This window comes from Ochotona princeps, chromosome 15, assembly GCF_030435755.1.
Source record: "Ochotona princeps isolate mOchPri1 chromosome 15, mOchPri1.hap1, whole genome shotgun sequence".
NCBI classification, from domain to species: Eukaryota; Metazoa; Chordata; class Mammalia; order Lagomorpha; family Ochotonidae; genus Ochotona; species Ochotona princeps.
Genome location: NC_080846.1, coordinates 7,741,008 through 7,764,322, shown reverse-complemented (window position 1 = coordinate 7,764,322; position 23,315 = coordinate 7,741,008). Strand labels below are relative to the sequence as shown.

Sequence of the window (23,315 nt, the reverse complement as noted above, 5' to 3'; positions counted from 1 at the left end):
CAGACTGGGAGTAAGATGAAGTAGAGAAACCATCCGGGGAAGACACTGGCAGTGGTGGTCACAGATACACAGAACAACGAGAGAGGAACCTCCTCCAGACAGCAAGAGAACCCTCGCCATCACCCTCAGCTCCGGAACGTCACTCCCAGACCCACGAGGAGGAGCTTGCAGCAGAGGGGCACACTTTTGCTGATGTTCTGGAGATGGTTGTAGCCATGACAGGCTGAAGAGCAAGGCTTTTGTTAGACTGAAAAGGCACATACGTACATGTGTGATGGTCAATGCTCAGCCATACACACAAGCCCAGGTTGATCCAAGACATCCCCCTGGCCACGTTTGTGTCCCCAACACTCTTCCTCCTCCTTCTACATGCCCTGGCCCCATTGTCAGGCCCAAGGATGCAGTCACCTGCCCTGAGCCATCCAGTCTCCCAGGCATGTATGTGTCACTCAATGGGATGCCAGGAGCCAAGGTGTTTGAACGTGGGCCAGCCAAGGTAGGACAGACCTGCTCTACCTCCTGTCCTGCCTTCCTTGGATGGTCGTGGCTGTTCCTCCCAGTTACTTAATTGTCCTGGTTCTCTCCAGCGGCTTCTCTCTCCTGGTTCATATCAGCAACATTCCCCGTTGGCTGCTGCTTGCAAGGAAAACTCTCAGCGATACAACCATCTCCGTGGGATTGGCTCATGCTAGGTCAGCACGGTGGAGTTTCAATTGTAAGCATTCAGGACAAAATGGTGCTGGATTGCTTTGTTTTTCAAGGTTTATTTATTTACTTGCAAAGCAGAATGAGAGAAAGAGAAAGACATCATCCATCTGCTGGTTCACTTTCCCAAATGTCAGCAACACTCAGGGCTGTGTAGGCCAAAGCTAGGATTTTCTTGCTGTGTCTCTCACATGGGTGCAGTGACCCAAGCACTTGGACCAACATCCCCTGCTTTTCCAGGTATATTAATAGCTAGGTTGGAAGTGGAGCAGCCAGGATTCAAACTAGGGTCAGTATGAGATATGAGTGATGCAGGCAGCAGCTTCACATGCTATACCACAGTGCCAGCCCTGTTGCTGGATTCTTGAGTGATTCCATCACTCAGAGCCCACATGAAGGCAATGAACTAAGCAGCAGTACCCAAGAGTTGATGCAGAATTGGAAAAAAAAAATTGAGTACGTTGTTTAGGCCTTATGGGGAACAGATGGCTTTAGAGTTGTTGAATTGTCAGGAAGGAATGCAAGTGCCCACTGTAGAACCAGCGCCTGGGGGTGGGGCAGTGAGGTGGGCTGTGGCAAGCCTTCCACAGGATCGTGAGCAGCAAAGGACCTTCCAGGCCCTGGAGGTACTTAAGAGGTATATTGGGAATTTCCTGGGATAATTTTGCACACCCTGGCTCCCCGAGGACTGTGTTGGATCCCGTCATGGGCGCCAATACTGCATGTGGAAATGCAGGTACTTTAGGCAAGCAGGATACCAGGCTTCCTGTCCCTTCTTCCTGAATGTCTCACGGTAGGGGCCATCCTGGAATGGCCTGGCAGGATTGGGTCCACTGAATGTCTGTTCACAACCTTGTCCTGGTGCTGATTTTTTTCCTTCCCTGCCTCTTTTCTTCCCATCAGCCCTGTTCCTGGACCATTTTGTCTCAGTCTTTTTGTCCAACTTGGAAAATGTGTCTGGTTGCTGGGCTCCTATCAGTGCAGCTCCACTGACCTGGGCACCGGTCCATGCTCACTCAGCTACCTCTTATTGCAGGTTCCTGTGGATCTCCATGAGCTCTGCCAACTTCTCTTCCAGCTGCTGAGCCCGCTGCCGCAGATCTTGAGCTGACTCAGAAGGGGCACCCTGCTGCAAGTGCTTCGACTCTTGGACAAGGCTGGCCACATCCATCAGAAAGAAGAGGCCTGCGGTGGCTGCCCCTGTGAAGCGGGCTCCCTTGGTCATGGCCAGAGCAGTGCCCCCGAAGGCTTTCTGCACCTGCCTAGTGTTGCGAGCTGAGATCTTCCCTGTGGTCATGAGGCGCTTAGCATTGGCCACCAGGCGTGTGTTGGTCTGGGCAACCTTGATGGCACGGATGTTTTTCCCGACGTCTTCCAGGGCTTGAGTGCACTTCCGGGATACGTTCAAGATTTTGGGGACACTCTGACCCACAGTCTTTGCGACCAGCTCCACTTGGTTGACGCTGCTTGACGTGAGGCGGCCCGCTTCAGCCTCCGCTGATGCTCTGGTTACGTGCTCCACAATGGCAGTGGAGGCACCAGTCACGCCTGCAGCTGCACCCAATCCCATCCCGGTGGCTGTGAGTGCCAGGCTGACCCCTGCAGTCACAGGGGCCAGAGCCAGTCCAGCGAGGCTCAGGATGCCAGAGGCGGCCCCAGTGGAGGCGGCCACCACGTTGGTGATGGTGCAGTACCGGTGCACCTTGCCCACCTTGTCCGCCAGGGCGTGCAGCTTTGCTATGCTCTCCTCCAGCTGCGCTTTCACCTGCGGAAATTCCTTCAAAAACCTCTCCCTCGCCTGCCGCTCTTCTTCATCCTCTGAGTCTGTGTCTGAATCTGAGTCCTTGTTCGGATCAGTGTTTGGGTACCTGCCTTGGTCTGAGAATGGGTCCATGTCCGTGTCTATGTAATAATTGAGCAGGACTTCACGTAGCATCTGTGCCTCCTCACTGTAACAACAAAGGTCACATGATGAGGATAGGCAGCCTGTGGGTCCGTGAAATGGGCTGGGGAGGCTGGATCCTGGCTAAATCTGCACTTTGACTGCCAGTGAAAGAGAATAAATTCACACACGTAAAGAATCTCCCTTTCCAGAGTCAGCATATTGTGCTCCTCACAGATGCTCCATAGGACCTATACAAGGGCCCAGCATGGTATTCTCTTGGCTAATGCCTTCCCCTTGTGTGTACTGTGATCCCATATGGGCACCGTTTTTAATCCCAGTGGTACCTCTTCCCATCCAACTTCCTGCCTGTGACCTGGGAAAGCAGATGAGGACAACCAAAAGCCTTGAGACTCTGCACCCGCGTGGGAGACACGGAAGAGGATCCAGGCGCCTAGCTTTGGATCAGCTCAGCTCCAGCAACTGTAGCCATTTGGATAGCGAATTAACCAATATGAGGCCTTACTCTCTGTCTCTCCACCTTTCTGTATATCTGACTCTGCAATAAAAACAAATAATTCTTTCTTCAAAAAATAAACTTATTCATTAAAAAAGGCATAAGTCATCATTTTAAAAAATACATTGATTTATCTAATTGGAAGAGATATAGAGGTAGGAGAAAAGATTTGCATCTGCTGGTTCACTCCATGAATGGCCACCATTGCTGGCCAGGGCTTGGACAAGTCAAAGCCAAGAGCCAAGAGCCAGGAGCTTCTGCTGGGTCTCCCACGTGGGTGCAGGGACCCAAGCACTTGGGCCATCCTCTGCTGCCACCCAGGTGTATTAGGAGAGAGCTGGATTGGATGTAGAGCAGCCAGGACTTGAACTGGTTCCATATGGGAAGTCTGACTCACAGGCAGTGGCTTAACTTACCAACCCACAACGCTGACCCTGCGTAAGATTCTATTGAAGGACTGGTAGTTTGGCCCAGCAGGTCAGACACCTCTTGCCATGCCAGCATCACATCTAACTCTGGTTCAACGATCAACTGCTCCACTTTCATTAGAGCTCATTGCTGGTGTGCCTGGTAGAGTGGAGGATGGGCCACACCTTTGTCCTGCTCTACGTGGGAGACCTGGATGGATCCCTGACTCCTGTTTCAGACCTTGTAGCACATGGGGAGTGACCCCGCAGATCCCTCTCCTTTCTCTCTGTAATGCTGCCTTTCAAATAAATAAGCTGTTTGTACTGTCCATATCTAACAAAGATGCTTTCTCACTCAAGAGTCAGCCCCTGACATCACTACCAACAGATCTGTCAAACGGGTATGTGAGGTGGACAGAGACAAGTGCAGTGGGAGCAGGAACCATCATGGTGAGGTTGGTGTGCAGTGGAGAGGCAGCGCACCGCCCAGCGGCTGGCCCTGAGCACTCAGGCCACAGGAATGCCCACCAGAACGGACTGTCTGCTCCCTGGGGTTTATGTGCCCACCGTGGGAGGGCCAGCCATGTGGGGAGATGTGAGCAACATGGCCAGGGTCCCCAGCAGTTACCTGGACAATTCTGCCTCAGACACGAATATCTCCCAGGCTTCGTCTTCCACCAGCAGGTACTGCAGCTCCTCCCTGCTCAGTGCATTTCTGATATACTCGATGATGTCTGCAAAGCGGCTTTCAGCATCTGCTCAGAAAGAAAGCAGAGAGAGGGAGCTGAGGGAGGTGTGAAGGACTTCGCGCACGAGACGGCCATGTGCACCAGAATCTTCTGGAGCAGGTGTACCATAGGGATTTGAATGGGGTTACTGGGGCTGGGGACCTAACAGAATGGCCAACACTAGGGACTGTGTTTGGAAACGAGTTCTAAGACAGGGACAGAGTGCCAGCCCCCGATCTCTGTGTTTCTGTCTCCCTGTCTGTCTCCACACACAGAGGACAGCCCAAGCAGAAGCATCCTCTGTCAACCATAAAGAGACCAGTCCCCACATAGCAGCCCAGCTCTCACCTTGAACTTAAGACATTGTCCTCCAGAAATAGACCCAACAGGAAGCCAGGGCTGGCCTCAGAGCCCTGTCCAGGGTGCTCCGAGCAGAGAGGAGCAGAGCAGCATCTAGTGCTCAGCAGCCCGGAGCATCTGGCAGGCATGGGCTTGGGTCCCAGGAAGGGGAAGCTCCTATAATGGCCTCACGCCCTTCCACGTGCGCCTTCCCATCTGAGGCTCAGCCACAGGTGGGCTGTGCAATTACTACATAGGTGTGAGAGCGACATTTCCAAAGATTTCACTTATTTGCCTCTGTCTTCCTCTCTCAAAGAAATAGATTTCTAAAAGTTCCACAATATTTGTCTGTGCTTGCTCCAGCACCACCCATTCTGAAATTGGAACAATGTAGATATTAACAAAGCCCCCTGCACAAGGGTGACACACAAACTCATGAAGTGTTCCAAACTGTTTTTGCTACAGCACAGGAATTGTGATATATTTGTTTTTATTTGCATTCATTCAAATTTTTTTTCTTACTAATTTCCTGACTGACTCATAGGTCACAAAATAGCATCATTTGCTTCAAGAAGGTTTCTGAGTTTCTTTCTATTTCCTGCACAACACATTGGTCATTCAGTACCATGTTCTTTAACTTCATGTCGTTGCTAATTTCCGACTTTTTATATCTGTTGTTGATTTTGTTGTGCAGTTTTTCGTTTAATGGGGTGCATACTAACTGTAATAGAGACCATCATATAAAGATGTGAAGATTCGGTGCAGGGTGTACCTCTACTTCCAAATCAAAGATGGACTCCCAATGAACCTGCTAAATATATCTTAAGAATAGGAGGTTAGACGGCCTCCCATTGTCCATCCCTACAATGTCTGGATTCACTTATTAAAGTGAATCTATTCTACTATTAAGCAGAATCATGGACTTACGAATGTTTAGGAAGGACTATACTAGGCTAATGATATAGGGAATATAGGGGAAATCAGTGTGTGTGAGGAAGGTTTGGGGAGGAGGTATAGGAAATCCCAGAACTGATGGAATTATATCATAAAATTTTTTTTAATTTAATCAAATGAGATAAAAGAAGTCTGTGAGTTCTGCACTCCACCTTATTGTGTTTCTGTAGGCTTTTGTAATGAAAAAAATATATATTTCATGGCCACTACTGTAACACAGTGAGTTGGCCACCACCAGACATCCGCATCCCATATGGGCACCTGTTCAAGTCTCGGCTACTCCTGTGGGAGATCGCCCCTGGATCTCTGTCTGCCCAGCCCATGTGAGAGGCCATAGGCACATGGCACACTGTGTTCTCCACTGCCTCAAGGGAACCCCTGACAGGAGCCTCACTAACCAAGACTCCAACATGGCCTGTCCACTGGGCATACAGCCAGAGTGGTGGGCTGCACTCCAGGTTCTCTTCTCTGTCTCTTGAACAAGCTGTGCTAGGACTTCCTTGGGAAACAACTCTAGGAAGTCAAATGCTACATTCATCCTTAACTCACCAAACCAGCCTTCTGCCTGCTTCAAAACATGACCTATGGCATGATTGGAGAGTTCAGAGAGACAGACATACCTACTAGCCAGTCACAGGGTTGCTGCTGAGTGGGAGTACTGTTGGGACTGCCCTTTGGCCTGCCCCTTTCCCTACTCTATCTAAGCTTGTAAATTACTTCAGATAAACAGCCATCCCTCACCAGTTTTTCTCTAGTGGTTCTGCTGCACAAGAGCACTGTCGCCTCACCCCTTGGTGTTCTTGGGGCCTGCTGGACAGAAGACTCCTAAGACACTCCTTTTCCAATCCAGCTTCCTGCTCAAGTGCCTGGGAAGGCAGCAGAAGATGGCTCAAGAAACCCGGAAGGAGCTCCTGGTTCCAGTTCTCGCTTCCCTTCCCCTAATGTGAGCTGGATGACTGAGGTGTCCCTGCAGACCCCAGTAGACTCCTCTTGGCTGAGCTCAGCCCTGGGGGCCACCCCATATCCTAGACGTGAGCAGGAGGAGGAAGCATTACTACCTGGGACCCTGGTGCCATAGCCTGTTAGTTTGTCTTCCTCGTGGCCACCAGCTGAACTGTGATCTTCCTCCTTGCTCTCCATCTGCACTGTCTGGCAGGAAGGTTTCGCTTCAACCCTGGAGACAAGAAAGCATCTGTGGGTGGTGGGGAGCCACGGGGCCAGGGCTTGGTTTCAGCATGAGTCTTAGAGGGGGCTGCTATCACGTGATTCACCTAGAAAAATCTCAGGCTTCAGGCTGGCCTAGTCTAAGCATCGTCACCATCGGTGGTATGAACCAACAGATTTCTCTTTCACACGTTTTTCTCCTTTCTAATGCTGCCTTTTAAATAAATAACTTTAAAATCTTTTTGTGGTTGTCCATATCAAACACAGATGCATCTCATCAAAGGCCAGCCCTTGGTGATGCCACAGAAGTATTTGTAAAGTAGGTATTTGAGGTGGACAAAGCCAGGTTGGAGTGGGAAATTTTCATCTGTGGCACTGGGCGTGTGGTGTCAAGGCAGCCCCATCGAAATGGGTAAGCAAGGTCCAGGCCTGGCACTGGGCCCTGAATGTTGTCCTTCCTGGAGGGACTGTCTGCTTACTGGGGTTTGTGTGCCCACCCTGGGCTGGCCAGTCATTACCTGGATGATTCAGCCATGGACAGCAATGCCTCCCGTGCCTCGGTATCCATCAGTAGGGACTGCAGGTCCTCCATGCTCACTATGTCCTGGAAGTGCGCGATGATGTCAGCTATATGCCTCTTATCATCTGCTCCAGATTAAAACAGAGGAAAGTTCCTCTTGGGGTGGCACATTGGCTCAATTGGCTAATCCTCCCCCTGGAAGAACCGCATCCCATATGGCTCCAGTCTCTATCCAGCTGCTCTGCTTTCCATCCAGCCTTCTGTTAGCAGCCTAGAAAAGCAGTGGAGGATGACCCCAAGCCTAGGGATCCTGTACCAGCATGGAAGAAGCTCCTGGCTCCTGCCTTCAGATTGGCTCAGTTCCAACAGATTGGGTTGACTCTGACCGTTGTAGCATTTGGGAAATGAATCAGTGGATGGAAGATCTTTCTCTCTGCATCTGCTTCTCTCTGTTTCTACCTTTCCAATAAAAATACATTCTAAACATTTTTTTTTCAATATAGAGTGCTCCACGTGGCTGAGTTAGCCTTGGGGTACCAGCATGGGTCCCAAGCCTGAGAAGCAGGAGGAAGTGTGTACCTGGGTCCATGACGCCATCGCCTCCCTGTTCGTCTTCATCACTGCTCGCCATCTGCACCGTCGGGAGGGAGGTTTGATTTCAGCCCTGGGGAGGAGAAAGCAGCTGTGGGTTGGGAACCTGTGGGACAGGGTCTTGGTCTTGGCGTGGGTCTCAGGGGATGTGGCACAAATGGAAGAAGCTTCAGGCATCAGCCTGGCCCAGCCCTAACCATTGTGACCACTGCAGGAGTGAATCAGTGGATGCAAGATTCTATCTTCTCTCTCTGTAACTCTGTTTTGCAAGTAAATAAAGACAAATCTTTAAAATTCATACAAATAACAAGAAAGCTGAGTCCAGCACCACAAAGTGAGGTGATAAGGATGCTCCAGCGGGGACTCGAGTACAGGTTCTGATTAAATCTGTGTCCTGAGCAGTGAATCCCTGAGCGAGGCCTTCAGAGTAGCTCACGTGTGCATGCTGGTAGAAGTGTCTCCACCTGTGCCCAGGGCGCTCTCACGCCATCTGCTGGTGCTGCAGCCACCCAAAGTCTATCCTCTGCTTCTTCTGCCAAGTCCTTCGAGCCACTGGGGTCCAGAGCCCTGACCAAAGCTAGGCTAGTCCCTCCCATGGGTGCTGCTTCCTCTTGGTACACACATGTCACCCTTCCTGCTCAATCTGTTTGATTCTTACCCTTTACATAAAGGCCAAGAATGTTGGGCTTCCTAAATGCTGCCCACACTGGGGGTCCTTTTCTTGAGATTTTTCTGGAAGTGGGATGACTACAAGGTCACTTAGCACTAACATGCAAATATTTCTGAGACCCAGAGCCATGCACTAATGTGACTCAAGGGGACATGATGGTCAGGTCAGAATGCGTTTGATCTGTCAGGCTTACCTGGTCTCAGCTGTCCTGTTGATTCCAAACAGAGTTAGAGTGAGAGGGTCTTCAGGTCTGTTACTGGGGCTCAGGCCTTGGCAGCTGAGAGAGAAAGCTAATGTTAATGGTGGGTGGGCACTGGCTTCAGAAGGTCAAAAGGCACCTGGCCACAGCCCCGCCAGAGACTGGTCGATAGTGTTGCCATGGCGGTCATAGCTCCTGCAGGCATGGGTAGTTGACCGTGTGGCCTCTGCCTATGGACTTGGCCCTGCCTGGGCCCAGCCCCAAGCCTGCACAGTGTTCTCGTAATAACCTGAGTGTGCTGTGTGCAGCAGGTGCAGCACTGATACAGAGAAGGGCACACCGAGGCAAGTCATTGGTCCATGTTCAGAAACCGCACACTTGGGTGCTGGCACAACAGCCCGCCCAGTTTTGCTTTGTTTTGTTTTTTAGAGAGATAGAGATGAAGATCTTCTGTCTGATGATTCACTCCCCAAGTGGTCGCAACAGTCAGAGCTGAGCCGATTTGAAGCCAGGGACCTCCTTCAGGTCTCTCACGCAGGTGCAGGGTTCCAAGGCTTGGACCATGCTCAACTGCTTTCCCAGGCCACAAGCAGGAAGCTAGACTGGAGGTAGGGCTGTCGGGATTAGAACTGGCTCCTCTAGGGATTGCAGTGTGTGCAATGCAAGGACTTCAGCTGCTAAGCTACCTTGCCAGGACCAGTCAGACCAGTTTTAACCCGCCTCCAGCATTGCTTTCAGCTGCTGGTTCAAGTCCTGGTTGCGCCCCTTCTCATCCAGCTCCCTGCTAATGTCCTGGGAAGGCAGCAGCAGATCGTCCATGTGCTTGGACCCACAAGGGAGATCCGGGTGAGTCTCCAGGCTTCAGCCTGGCTGTCCTAGTCCCTAGGTCATTTAGGGAGGGAGCCAGCTCTCTGTGTGCCCCTCTCTCCTCTCTCACTCTTCCTCTTAAGTAAATAAACATATAAGCATTTTTCTTTCTGTGTTTGAGAAAGAAATCTGTTAAGAGGTAATGATTTGATATAGGCCGCCAGATGAGCCCCAAAACCCACCTATTGCTTGGCCCGCTGGGAACCTGTGGGTCAACAGACAACTGACAATATAGAATAGATTGAATAAGAAAGAAAGGGAGTGACAGCGAGAAGGAAAATGGGTGAGGAGCTGCTACAAAGAGGACACATGGCCAAGACCAGGGAACTGGAACCGAGAGACCGAGGACAGGGTGAGGGCTGGAAAGGCAGCCGTGTGCCCGGCTGATGGCCCTAGCGTTCATGGCATACCCTGGCTGGCGCTGCAGGAATAAAGTCAGGGAGTTACCTATGAATTGAAAGAGCCTAAGGAACACGTCCTTGGGTGCTGGTGCTCAGTCCTCCTACCAGGAATCCTGGGCAGGCAAGCTCGGGCCAGATGTGCAGGAGGAAGAACAACCAGCCAGTGTGACCGGGCCAACAACTACAGTGCAGCCTCAGGAGGAAGGAGCACTTGTGAACATAGAATATTCCAGAAAGCAAGGAGGCTTTCCACAATGCTTGCAGCAGGTCTCCCAGGGGTGCCTGCCTGTAACCCTCCTCCCAATCACCCAGTCGGAGCCCCTCCTGGGGCAGGGCCCTACTAACCCCATCTCCTGGGTAAACAAGAGCCTCCTCCCTCCTGTTCAAGCAGGGACAGGGCGCCTGGCTCCACAGCCAGGTCACAGGCCTCGCAGGAGGTGCTGCCCTGGCTCCTATACTCTCTTCACCCCTCCCTGCCCTGTGTCCCCCTTAGTGTCAGGACACAGGGCACCACAGTCACCTCCTGCCTTATGGACCCCGGTCAGTACTCCCTGCCCCCTGGGAAGCCTTCCCTTTCCCTGTCTCCTACACTTGCTGTCTTGGAAGTCCCAGCTCCATCTCCACGGGCACTCCTTCCAGGCCAGAACATGCAGGACCATGACTCCGAGGTCACAGCACCCACCTCCTCACTCAGTGTCTCTGAACAATTAAATGCAAGCCGGCACCATGGCATAGCACGCTAATCTTCTGTTAGTGTTGTCATCATGCCCTATGGGTGCTGGTCTGAGTTCCAGCTGCTAAACTTCCCATCCAGCTCCCTGCTTGTGGTCTGGGAAAGCAGTCGAGGACGGCCCAAAGCCTGAGGATCTGCACCCGTGTGGGAGACCCAGAGAATCTCCTGACTATTGGCTCCTGGCTTTGGATTTTGTTAGCTTTGGCCTTTGCAACCATTTAGAAGTGAACCAGAGGGTAGAAACGCCCCTGCTCTCTGTCTCTCTCTGTCTGTCTCTTTCTCTCAGTGTAACTCTGACTTTCAAGAGAAATAAAATAATCTTAAAGGAATTTAAATGTGGCAAACAGTGTCGTGAATGAACCAGAATTAAATGAATGCTCTGGACAGACCCTCCATGGGTTTATGGTTGGTAAAAAGTGAGTCTTCAGTAGACAAAATATTCTGCTGAAAATCAAATTTTTTCCAAAATGTTGCAATGAAAAACTCAGGAGTCGACATTGTGGTATACCTCATTAAGACACTGCCCGTGACACTGAATTCTCCTAAAGGCATGACTGCAGTATGGCCTGCTCCACTTCTGATCCAGCTGCCTGCTAACGTACCTGGGAAAGTGGCAAAAGATGACCCAAGTGCTTGAGAAGCTACGCCCACGTAGGAGACCTGGAAGGAACACCTGGCTCCTGGTTTTGGTCCAACCACATTGGCACCATTGTAAACTAGTGGGGGATGAATCAGCAGATGGAAGATAGCTCTCTCTCTCCCCACCCTCATTCTTGCATTCTGCCTTTCAAAGAGAACAAATAAATCTTAAGTAAAACAAGAAAAGATGTGAACGCACTGAAGAGAAAAGCCAGATGACCTCTAGGCAGGTGAAGAGACGCTCAAGTTTGCTGGGGATGCAGGTGAGCAAGGTGACTGCAGAGTGCTGGGCGGACAGACGGTACACACTTAGTGCTGCCATGCACAGGAGCTCCAGGGACCCCACAGACACAGCATCTGACACATTCCAGGCTCTCAGAGGAACCTCTGAGACCACCTGCTTCAGCACATTCCCCTTAGGCACCCACGAGCACACACTGTGCCATGAAGGTGGGCAAGACGGCGGGCTGCAGCTCAGCTTCCGCTGCTGACAGGCAGGGCAGTGACATGATGTCCATGAGAGGAGAGTCTGAAGGCCTCGTGCCCACGCCGATGGGGGAGCACTAGGCTGCCAGGACGAAGGAGGAGCAGCAGCACATAGAGCAACACCCTCCATGGCTGACTACCAGGAGTCTTAGATCAGGAGAAAAGGAAGCAGAGAGAAGGGGCAGAAAGAAGAGAGAGAAAGACAGACAGACACACACATACACAGAGCATTAGTACAGGAAAAAATTACCTGCTCCCCCTGCCAACATATTAAAAGGTCCTTTCCCACCAGCTGTACACCACACACTCTGACTTCTCAGATCTGCCTGCTGGAGCCACATATCCCCCACCCCACTCCACCTGCTAGTGTCATGGATGTGGGCTTCACATGCATTCTACAAGGACCCAGGTCCCCAGCAGTGGCATTCCCCTCACTCCCACTGGCGGGGGGCAGCCAGTCAGCAAACTCTGACCCAAGATCACAGGGTGTGGATAACGCCCCTGGGACCACAATGCCTTTGGCAGGTAGAGTGGCATTCAGGAGCCTCACCTTGGAGCCAAAGAATAGGACTTGGTCAGTCCCAGGCTCCTGGCTCTGTCTCTGCTCCTACAAACCCATGCCCAGCCTGGGACATCTTCTGAAGCCCCTGGGGCAGGTCCTCTCCACCTCCCTGCCCCTCCACTCTTCAGAGACACCAGGGAAACCTAGGGAGAGGCAGACAGGAACCTGAGTGTCAATGCAGGCTGGCAGCTGCTGAGCTGTGTGGCCTGGGACCTGCCACCTAACCTCTCTGAGCTCACTCACCCCACATGCATGGCAGTGATCCTTGTCTTGCAGGGCCGTGAGGGGATTCAAACAGAGTGGGGTTCACAGTGTCCCCGGCTTACCAGGGAGTCCTTGCTGGTCCACCTGTCCTCAGTGTCGCCTGCCGCGCCTTTATGTAACGAGACTTGCTCTTCCAAACAGAAGTATCTTGCACACGAAATGGAAACCGAAACTTGCCATTACAGCAACACAGCAAACATGCAGTTGGCCAGTCCTACATCAGCTCCACCCCCAGACGCCACAGTCAGAGGAGGTACCCTGTGGGCTTCCTCCCTCTCCCTGACCCCTTGGCCTTGAATGTTGTGGCTCGGGACCTACTGCCAAAATCAGCACAGAGGTCAGCTCCAGGGCCACCACCAGCACCACCTAGTGGACACTGGGAGGCTCACCACCCAAGGGCACAGCCTGCCTGTCCCTGGAGAAGCAGGCTCAGTTGGACCTGGACACAGTTCAGGCATAGCCTGGGGCCGCTGCTGGGTCCAGCACTCAGAGCGAGGCTACCGTCCCAACCCACGCACACCCTCTGACTGTCTTTCCTCACATGGGAAAACTAGGTCTGAGCACCAGGCACCGGCTTCAGAGCAGGTCAGTACAAAGTCTACAGATGACCACTGCCCACCCACAGCCTTCATGTTCTAGGGATGCAGGAGAGACTGACGTGAGCTCCTGAAAAGGCAGAATCAGACAGAGCAGCAGACACACAGAGAGAATCTCCCATCTGCTCATTCACTTCCCAAATGGCTACAACAGCGGGAGTTGGCCCAGGCTGGGGCCAGGAGCCCGGAACTCCATCCTGGTCTCCCATGTGAGTGCAGGGCCCACATACTTGAGGCACCTTCTCTGCTTCCCCAGATGCATTATCAGGGAGCTGGATGGAAGTGGAGCAGCCAGGTCTGGCACTGGGACCCATCCATGGAGGAATCTGTTGTCACCAGTGTTGGCCTAACTGTTGTGCCACAGTGGATGGAAGGTCTCTCTCCATCTCCCTCCCTCTCTAACTGTGCCTTACAAATAAATACAACACATAGAGCAAAGTGTACGTGACCATGTCCTGTTGCCACAGCTGGTCTCCCATGGGAAGGCTGCCTGCTCAGTCTGAGCATGTCTAGGAGTTAGCAGAGACAGGCAGTGGTGTACAGGTGACATCTGAGCTCTGCAGTGTCAAGGCCCCGCAGTGCTGCTCCAGGCGGGGCAGATGCAGCCGCCTCTTGCACAAGAAGCAGGCTGATTGCGACAGCGTCCCTGCCCGTGTGCTTACATATACTGGCAAGGTGAAGTGCTTGCCAGCCTTTAGAAGGTTTGCGAGCTGTTACCATGGAGGGAAACCAGGTTGGAGTGCCCAAGAACCCTCTGTGCTGCTTCGTGCAACTGCGAAATTATAAAAGCTTAATGTAAATAAAAAAAGAAGAGAGACCCTTGTCTCCCATGTCACAATGCTGGGTACACCAGCGAGCCTGCCTAGTGGTGGCAGCGGGGCATTCTGGGGTGGCAGGCGTGGTTTGGGTCCTTGAGGTGCAACCGCATGGGCAAGTAGCTGCCCAGGTGTCCTCGCCACCACTGCAGAACAGCAGCCTTGGTTCTGCTGCAAGAACGCCAGCTGAAAGCTGCTTCCGGTTCATTCAGAAGGCGGGAGCGAGGCTAAACAGCCACATTGAGTGTCTCCTAGGCCTCACTGCCTGGCAGGGGAGGTGTCTGCGCCCCCAGCAACTGCATGGTTATCTGTTCAGCTTGGAAGGAATAATCTGGAGGCTGGGGGACAAAGACATTTTAAGAAGATGTTTATAAATGGAATGCTAGGAGAGAGTCCAATGTTGGCAAATCCCCTTGTCCCATGAGATTGCCACAAGAAAGAGGCTGTCCCTCACCAGGGGAGGACAATGTTGTGGCTGTGAGTGTCATCCCTGCCCCCGCCCTGTCCTGGGCAACCCAATGCCCTTATCTGTAACCACGAGGCAGCGATAGAGGCCAAGGCTACCCACACCACACAGATGGCCCCTTCGCCAGGCTCCTGATGGGAGAAGCTACCATGGACAGTGCAGGGATGGCAGGAATCAGATTCAGCTGCCTGCCAGCTGGGGGATGAAAAGCCGGAGGAGCAAGGTGCTATGATCCCCACCCAGTGCCTGCTCCCTGAAGCCAGAATTCAGGGCCCTGGGGGTTAAGAGGTTGACTAAGCAGAGGGCATCAGCTATAGCGTAACACTGAATGAGCCACTTGCGAAACAGTTTTTAATCAAGATTTATTTATGTTTTTTGGAAACACAGATGTACAGAGAAAGGAGACACAAAGATCTTCTATCTGCTGGTTCACTCCCCAAGTGGCCACAATGGCCAGAGCTGAGCTGAGCTGAAGCCAGGAGCCAGCAGCTTCTTCCAGCGGTCCCACATGAGTGCATGGTCCCAAGGCCTTGGGCTATCCTCTATTGCAGTTCCAGATCACAAGCAGGGAGCTGAATGCAATTTTGGAGCCGCAGGAACATGAACAGGCAGTCATATGAGATCTTGCTGTGAGCAGAGTAAGGATTTAGCCACTGAGTGACTGCGATGGGCCCTTTGCAAAACTTCCTGCTTTCATTCCTCATGTCTTTTGGCTCCTGGATTTGGACATTTTAAGACATCTTCTGGATTGATGACTTCTAGCTTCTCAAGCCGCTTGGAGTGGAGACCCACGTTGCTTTGTCTTTTAGGATCATTAGCTTGATTGATTCTGAGAAATTCACATGACTGCTGCATTGCATGGGCTGAGGAATATAAATCAAACCTCAGCGGCCTCCTGAGCCCCCACAAGAGGGAGCTGATGTAAGCAGGAGGTCCCACAGCCTTGCTGGTCAAGGTCTTCAGGGACACCAGGCCCCATGAGAATGCACTTGCCACAGGGTGGGAGTAAGATGAAGTAGTGAAACCATCCGGGGAAGACACTGGCAGTGGTGGTCACAGATACACAGAACAACGAGAGAGGAACCTCCTCCAGACAGCAAGAGAACCCTCGCCATCACCCTCAGCTCCGGAACGTCACTCCCAGACCCACGAGGAGGAGCTTGCAGCAGAGGGGCACACTTTTGCTGATGTCCTGGAGATGGTTGTAGCCATGAAGAGCAAGGCTGAAGAGCAAGGCTTTTGTTAGACTGAAAAGGCACATACGTACATGTGTGATGGTCAATGCTCAGCCATACACACAAGCCCAGGTTGATCCAAGACATCCCCCTGGCCACGTTTGTGTCCCCAACACTCTTCCTCCTCCTTCTACATGCCCTGGCCCCATTGTCAGGCCCAAGGATGCAGCCACCTGCCCTGAGCCATCCAGTCTCCCAGGCATGTATGTGTCACTCAATGGGATGCCAGGAGCCAAGGTGTTTGAACGTGGGCCAGCCAAGGTAGGACAGACCTGCTCTACCTCCTGTCCTGCCTTCCTTGGATGGTCGTGGCTGTTCCTCCCAGTCACTTAATTGTCCTGGTTCTCTCCAGCGGCTTCTCTCTCCTGGTTCATATCAGCAACATTCCCCGTTGGCTGCTGCTTGCAAGGAAAACTCTCAGTGACACAACCATCTCCGTGGGATTGGCTCATGCTAGGTCAGCACGGTGGAGTTTCAATTGTAAGCATTCAGGACAAAATGGTGCTGGATTGCTTTGTTTTTCAAGGTTTATTTATTTACTTGCAAAGCAGAATGAGAGAAAGAGAAAGACATCATCCATCTGCTGGTTCACTTCCCAAATGTCAGCAACACTCAGGGCTGTGTAGGCCAAAGCTAGGATTTTCTTGCTGTGTCTCTCACATGGGTGCAGTGACCCAAGCACTTGGACCAACATCCCCTGCTTTTCCAGGTATATTAATAGCTGGATTGGAAGTGGAGCAGCCAGGATTCACACTAGGGCCAGTATGAGATGTGAGTGATGCAGGCAGCAGCTTCACATGCTGCACCACAGTGCCAGCCCTGTTGCTGGATTCTTGAGTGATTCCATCACTCAGAGCCCACATGAAGGCCATGAACTAAGCAGCAGTACCCAAGAGCTGATGCAGAATATACATAGAGTGTATTGTTCAGATGGCTATAGAGCTGTTGAATTGTCAGGAAGGAATGCAAGTGCCCACTATAGAACCAGCGCCTGGGGGTGGGGCAGCGAGGTGGGCTGTGGCAAGCCTTCCACAGGATTGTGAGCAGCAAAGGACCTTCCAGGCCCTGGATATACTTAAGAGGTATATTGGGAATTTCCTGGGATAATTTTTTTTAAAGATTTATTCATTTTTATTGGAAAGCCGGATATACAGAGAGGAGGAGAGACAGAGAGGAAGATCTTCCATCCGATGATTCACTCCCCAAGTGAGCCGCAACGGGCCGGTGCTAAGGCAGTCCGAAGCCGGGAACCAGGAACTTCTTCCAGGTCTCCCACATGGGTGCAGGGTCCCAAAGCTTTGGGCCGTCCTCGACTGCTTTCCCAGGCCACAAGCAGGGAGCTGGATGGGAAGTGGAGCTGCCGGGATTAGAACCGGCGCCCATATGGGATCCCGGGCGTTCAAGGAGAGGACTTTAGCCGCTAGGCCACACTGCCTGGCCCATCCTGGGATAATTTTGTCGCCCTGGCTCCCCGAGGACTGTGTTGGATCCCTTCGTGGGCGCCAATACTGCATGTGGAAACGCAGAGACTGAAGGTCATTTGGGCAAGATCAGGGTCACAGGTTTTCCATCCCTTCTTCCTGATTGGCAGATGGCAGGAACCATTACTTGAAGGGCCGGGCAGGCTCGGGGTCCACAAGGCATCGGATCAAGAACTGGTCCTGGTGCTGATTTTTCCTCCTTCACTATTGCCTCTCTCTTCATCCTCAGTCCTGATCCTTGCCCTTCTTTTTTTTTTTTTTTTTCAACCTATTTGTGCCTCAGAGAATGTGTCTGTTTGCTGGGCTCCTGTCAGCGTGGCTCCTCTGACCTGGGCGCTGGTCCATGCTCACTCAGCTGTGTCCTCCTGCAGGTTCCTGTAGATCTCCATGAGCTGTGCCAACTTCTCTTCCAGCTGCTGAGCCCACTGCCGCAGATCTTGAGCCAACTCAGAAGGGGCACCATGATGCAAGTGGACCGACTCCTGGACAAGGCTGACCACATCCATCAGAAGGAAGAGTCCAGAGGTGGCGAAACCTGCAATGCGGGCTCTCTTGGTCATGGCCAGAGCAGTGCCCCCGAAGGCTTTCTGCACCTGCCTAGTGTTGCGAGCTGAGATCTTCCCTGTGGTCATGAGGCGCTTAGCATTGGCCACCAGGCGTGTGTTGGTCTGGGCAACCTTGATGGCGTGCACATTCTTCCCAACGTCTTCCAGGACTTTAGTGCACTTCCGGGTTACACTGATGACTTTGGGGACACTCTGACCAACACCTTGTTTAATTAGCTCCTCTGGGTTGACGCTGCTTGACGTGAGGCGGCCAGCTTCGGCCTCTGCTGATGCTCTGGTTACATGCTCCACGATGGCAGTGGAGACACCAGTCACGCCTGCAGCTGCACCCAGCCCCAACCCTGTGACTGTGAGTGCCAGGCTGACCCCTGCAGTCACTGGAGCCAGAGCCAGGCCAACGATGCTCAGGATGCCAGAGACAGCCCCGGTGGAGGAAGCCACCACGTTGGTGATGCTGCAGTCCCGGTGCACCTTGCCCACCTTGTCTGCCAGGGCGTGCAGCTTTGCTATTTTCTCCTCCAGCTGCGCTTTCACCTGCGGAAATTCCTTCAAAAACCTCTCCCTCGCCTGCCGCTCTGCTCGACGCGCTTCGTCGTCTGAGTCTGTGTCTGAATCTGAGTCCTTGTTCGGATCAGTGTTCAGGTACCTGTCTTGGTCTGAGAATGGGTCCGGGTCCGTGTCTATGTAATAATTCAGCAGGGCTTCACGTAGCGTGTGTGCCTCCTCACTGTAACAACAAAGGTCACATGATGAGGACAGGCAGCCTATGGATCTGTGAAATGTGCTGGGGAGGCTGGATCCTGGCTAAGTCAACACTTGGACTGCCAGTCAGGAAGGGAAGGAGTTCACACAGGTAAAGCATCTCCGTTTCCAGAGTCTTCATGCCTTGTCCCATCAGATGTTCTGTAGAACATATGGTTAAGGAAGTATAGAAGTAAAAGTGACAGTGTTTTTTAAAAATATAATTTACATAATGAAAAGGCTTGTGACAGAGAGAGAGGGAGAATCGTCCATGGGTCAATGGCCAGTACTGAAACAGATCAAAGCCAGGAACCCAGAGCCAGGAGCTTCTGCTGGGTCTCCCACATGGGTGCAGGGACCCAAGCACTTGGGCCATCCTCTGCTGCCACCCAGGTGTATTAGGAGAGAGCTGGATTGGATGTAGAGCAGCCAGGACTTGAACTGGTGCCAATATGGGACCAACCTCACAGACTGTGGCTTAACTCACAATGCCACAATGCTGGCCCCATGTAAAAGTCTTCCTTTTTTTAAAAGATTTATTTATTTTTATTGGAAAGGCAGATATACAGAGAGGAGGAGAGACAGAGAGAAATATCCTCCGTCCGATGGTTCACTCCCCAAGTGACTGCAACGGCCAGTGCTGCGCCGATCTGAAGCCGGGAACCAGGAACCTCTTCCAGGTCTCCCACGCGGGTGCAGGGTCCCAACGCATTGGGCCGTCCTCGACTGCTTTCCCAGGCCACAAGCAGGGAGCTGGATGGGAAGTGGAGCTGCTAGGATTAGAACCAGCGCGTTCAAGGTGAGCACTTTAGCTGCTAGGCCACGCCGCCGGGTCCCCATGTAAAAGTCTTTTAAGAAGCACTTTAAGGAGTGGTTGTTGCCCCAATGGCTGCTGACTGCCATGCCAGCACCGCATACAATCTCCGGTCGAGTATCAGCTGCTTCACTTCTGGTTCTGCCCCTGCCAGTGTGCCTGGCAGAGTAGTGGAGGATGGTCCCTGCACCCATGTGGCAGACCCGGCTAGTGTTCCAGGCTCCTGGTTTCAGATGTTGTAGCCATGTGGAGTGAACCGGCAGATGACTCTCATACACATGTTCTCTTTCTGTCTCTAATGCTGCTTTTCAAATAAACAAATCAGAAGCATTTGTTTTCAAAGCTGTTTTCAAAGCTGTTTGCAGTGTCCAAGCCTATCAAAGATGTTTTCTCACTCAATTGCCAGCCTCTGTGTTACTACTGAAGGATCTGTAGTTTGGGTACAGAAGTGTGGTTGGAGGGTCAAGTGTCACTGTGGGTCTGAGTGTGCAGTGGAGAAGCAGCCTACCGACCACCAGCCCTGAGCGTTCAGGCCGTGGGAGCACCCTGCCTGCAGGGACTGTCTGCTCCCTGGGGTTCATGTGCCCACCATGAGAGCCAGCCATGTGGGAAGATGTGAGCGGCATGGCCTGGGTCCCCAGCAGTTACCTGGACAATTCTGCCTCACACACAAGTATCTCCCAGGCCTCCTCTTCCCACAGCAGGTACCACAGCTCCTTCCTGCTCAGTGTGTTCTTGCAATAGTCCATGATGTCTGCAAAACGGCTTTCATCATCTGCTCAGAAAGAAAGGAAAGAAGGAGCTGAGGGAGGCGTGGGAGAACGTATGAGACCCGAACAGGAGGCAGATATGTGCACAGTGATCATCTAGAGCAGGTGCCCTACGGATCCTTCGATGTGGTTACATGGATTCAGGAGCAAAATGAAGCCCCAACTGTAATTGGGCACAGCGTTCCAAGGCATGGGCAGAGGGTTAGCCCCTGATACCTGTCTTCCTGTCTCTGTATCTCCACACACAGAGCACAGCCCAAGGAGAAAGAGCCCTCTGCCAACCAGAAAGAGAGCCATCCACACGCAGCAAGCCACCTCTCATCTTGAATTGGGCTTTTGGCCTCCAGAACTGAGACCCAGCAGGCAAGGCTGGCCGCAGAAAACAGAGTGTCAGTGAGGTGAGCAGCGCAATTGACGCCCCCCAGCTCAGAGCATCCAGCAGGCGTGGGCTTGGGCCCTGCAAAGGGGAAGCTCCCACCATGGCCTCACACCCTTCTACCTGAGCCTTCCCACCTGAGGCTCAGCCATGAGCAGGCTGTGTAATTAGTGTATCAGGATGAGAGTGATATATTTCCAAAGCATTTCAATTATTTGCCTCTTTCTCCCTCTGCCTAGCGAAGATAAACATTTCTAAAATATCCACAATTTAAAACATATGTCTGTGAGTTCTGTACTCCATGGTATCGTGTTGCTGTACACTTTTGTAATTAAAAATATATGTATTTCAGACCCAGTAGTGCTGTATGGTGGGGTGGCCACCACCAGCAGCATCGCCATTCATATGGGCACCAGTTCAGGGCTTGGCTGCTCCTCTTTCAATCCAGCTCCCTGCTCATTGCCTGGGAAGGCAGCAGAAGATGGCTCAGGTGCTTGGGCCCTGCACCCATGAAGATCTAGAAGGACCACAGGCCCCCATTCTCCCCTCTCTCCCCCTAATGTGGACTGCGATGACTAAGGTGCCCCTGCAGACCCCAGGAGACTGCCCTTGGCTGAGCTCAGCCCTGGGGGCCACCCCATATCCTAGACGTGAGCAGGAGGAGGAAGCGTGACTACCTGGGACCATGGTGCCATCGCCCCACTGTTCATCTTTCTCGTGGCTGCCAGTTGCATGGTCTTCCTCCTTGTTCTCCATCTGCACTGTCGGGCAGGAAAGTTTGGCTTCACCACTGGAGAGGAGAAAGCAGCTGTGGTGGCAGAGAACTTTGGTTTGGGTGGCCTGATCTCGGTGTGGGTGCTAGAGCGAGGGACTACTACCACATGAGACTCCTGGAAGAAGCTCCAGGCTTGAGCCTGGCCCAGCCCTAGCCACTGTCACCACAGGGGTGTCAACCAGCAGGTTTCCTTTGCACATGTATTATCTGTCTCTCTCTAATGTAGCTTCTTAAATAAGCAAATACATAATTAAAAAATTTATTTGTGGTTGTCCATACTTGATAAAGATGCTTTCTCACTCAAGGGCCAGCCCCTGGCCACACTACGGAAGTTATTCGTAAAGCCAGCACTCGGGGTGGCTGCAGAGAAGTTGGGTGGGAGCGGGAAATCTTCATCTATGGTGCTGGGCACACTGGGCGCAGGGCAGAGGCAGCCCACTGGTGAGCGCCCAGCCCAGGCCCATGCCCGGCACAGGCCCTGGATGCTGGTCACTGCTCCGGAAACTATCAACTTGCTGGGGTTTGTGTGCCTACCGTGGCCAGGCCAGCCATTACCTGGATGATCCAGCCTCAGACAGAAATGCCTTCCGTAAAAAGAAATAAAACAAACAACCAAAGAAACAAAACAAAAAAGAACAAAAAAGAAGTGCCTCCTGGGCCTCGGCATCTGTGCGCAGGCGCTGCAGGTCCACCTTGCTCACTACGTCCTGGAAGTACGCGATGGTGCGGATTATCAGGCTCTTGTCATCTGCTCAGAAAGTGGAGGAAAAAAGCTCTACTTGGGGCCAGCATGTAGGCTCAATTGGCTAATCCTCCTCCTACAAGCGCTGCAACCCATATGGATGCCAGCTAGTGTCTGGCCGCCCTACTTTCCATCCAGCTCCCAGCTAACAGCCTAGGAAAGCAGTGGAGGATGACCCAAAGCCTTGGGACCCTGCATCCGTGTCAGAGACCTGGAGGAAGTTCCTGGCTCCTGGCTTCATATTGGCTCAGCTCTGACCATTGTGGACATTGGGGAAACGACCCAGTGGATGGAAGATCATTCTCTCAACATCTCCTTCTCTCTGTTTCTACTTTTCTACTTTTCCAGTAAAAGTACATTACAAAAATATTTTTTTTTAAGAAAGCTCCACTTGGCTGAGCTATCCTGGTGGTGCCAACATGGGTCCCAAGCCTGAGCAGGAGGAGGAAGCGTGAGTACCTGGGACCATGAGGCCGTTGTCTCTCAGTTCGTCACTGCTGGCCATCTGCACCTTCAGCTAGAGGTTTGCCTTCAGCCCTGGGGAGGAGACAGCAGCTGTGGGCGGTGGAGTTGTGGGGCAGAGGCCTGATCTCGACTGATCACATGGGATGGGGGCCGTTACCATGTGGTATATCTGGAAGAAGCTCCAGGCTTCAGCCTGGCCCAGCCCTAACCGTTGGGGCCATTGCGGGAGTGAGTAACATTCTGTCTGTCTTCCCTTCTCTTGCTGTAACTCTTCTTTGTAAGTAAATAAAAACAAATCTCTAAAATTCATTCAGATAACAATAAAGCCGAGTCCAGCACCACAAAGGTGACAAGGATGCTCCCTGCAGACTCAAGTGCAGGTTCTGATTAAACTCGTGTCCTGAGCAGTGTCTCCCTGAGCTGGGCTGTCAGGGTAGCTCATGTGTGCGTGCTGGTAGAAGTGTCTCCACCTGTGCCCAGGGTGCTGTCAGTCCACTGCCTGTGGTAGCAGCACTCAAAGTTTGTCCTGTTTTCTTCTGCCGGGACCTTCAGCGCCTCGGGACCCAAAGCCCTGCCCCGCCCTGGCTGTGTCCTTCCCACGGTGCTGTACCCTCGTGGACTCACACAGGGTGACCCTCTGTGCTGGGGGGGAGCGTTTTCTTCAGATTTTTCTAGAAGTAGGATGACTACTAGGTCACATAGCATCAAGACTCTGAAACCCAGAGCCACGCACTAGTGTGACGCAAGGGGACAAGCCAGCTGGGTCTGAAGGAGTTGATTCTGTCAGGCTTACCGGGTCTTGGCTGTACTGAGTTTTGAAGCGCAGAGTTAGAGCAAGATGGTCT

At 52.4% G+C, this 23,315-nt stretch overlaps 2 protein-coding genes and 1 non-coding gene across 6 annotated transcripts in view; 1 reads left to right on the top strand and 2 right to left on the bottom strand.

The window, feature by feature from the left end:
- Positions 1 to 1,721: 1,721 nt before the first annotated feature.
- The window catches only part of LOC101525203 (apolipoprotein L2-like), a 36,306-nt gene continuing 14,712 nt past the window's right edge, over positions 1,722 to 23,315 (bottom strand). The window contains exons 1-6 of one of the 4 annotated variants that reach the window (XM_058673288.1): positions 22,465 to 22,487; positions 21,819 to 22,011; positions 21,255 to 21,278; positions 6,591 to 6,682; positions 4,140 to 4,266; positions 1,722 to 2,654 (exon numbers count right to left, since the gene is read on the bottom strand). In XM_058673288.1, coding sequence (XP_058529271.1) covers positions 1,733 to 2,654; positions 4,140 to 4,266; positions 6,591 to 6,682; positions 21,255 to 21,278; positions 21,819 to 22,011; positions 22,465 to 22,474 — 1,368 coding nt within the window. In that variant the 5' untranslated portion in view covers positions 22,475 to 22,487 and the 3' untranslated portion in view covers positions 1,722 to 1,732. Of the gene's footprint in view, positions 2,655 to 4,139; positions 4,267 to 6,590; positions 6,707 to 7,214; positions 7,342 to 7,795; positions 7,894 to 21,254; positions 21,279 to 21,818; positions 22,012 to 22,464; positions 22,488 to 23,315 lie in introns of those variants that run through there. The other 3 variants (XM_058673290.1, XM_058673289.1, XM_058673291.1) reach the window with 3 other exon arrangements.
- LOC118757617 (U6 spliceosomal RNA) lies at positions 4,929 to 5,033 on the top strand. Its single transcript, XR_004995287.2, has one exon. It is a non-coding gene; the product is annotated as a U6 spliceosomal RNA (small nuclear RNA).
- On the bottom strand, positions 17,475 to 21,244 carry LOC131477939 (apolipoprotein L2-like). The gene is made up of 3 exons (XM_058673720.1): positions 21,166 to 21,244; positions 19,991 to 20,117; positions 17,475 to 18,514 (listed from the first exon to the last, which is right to left on the bottom strand). Exons 1-3 carry the CDS (start codon positions 21,242 to 21,244, stop codon positions 17,569 to 17,571), a joined length of 1,152 nt encoding a protein of 383 aa, XP_058529703.1. The 3' UTR covers positions 17,475 to 17,568.

What these genes read in the sequence shown, in the direction of transcription:
- LOC131477939 (XM_058673720.1), bottom strand. Translation starts at nt 21,244, where the DNA reads ATGGAGAACAAGGAGGAAGACCATGCAACTGGCAGCCACGAGAAAGAT. An exon ending in CGATGGCACCATGGTCCCAG is followed by an intron (nt 20,118 to 21,165) that starts GTAGTCACGCTT and finishes CTTTCTGAGCAG; the next exon opens with ATGATGAAAGCCGTTTTGCA. An exon ending in TGTGAGGCAGAATTGTCCAG is followed by an intron (nt 18,515 to 19,990) that starts GTAACTGCTGGG and finishes TTGTTGTTACAG; the next exon opens with TGAGGAGGCACACACGCTAC.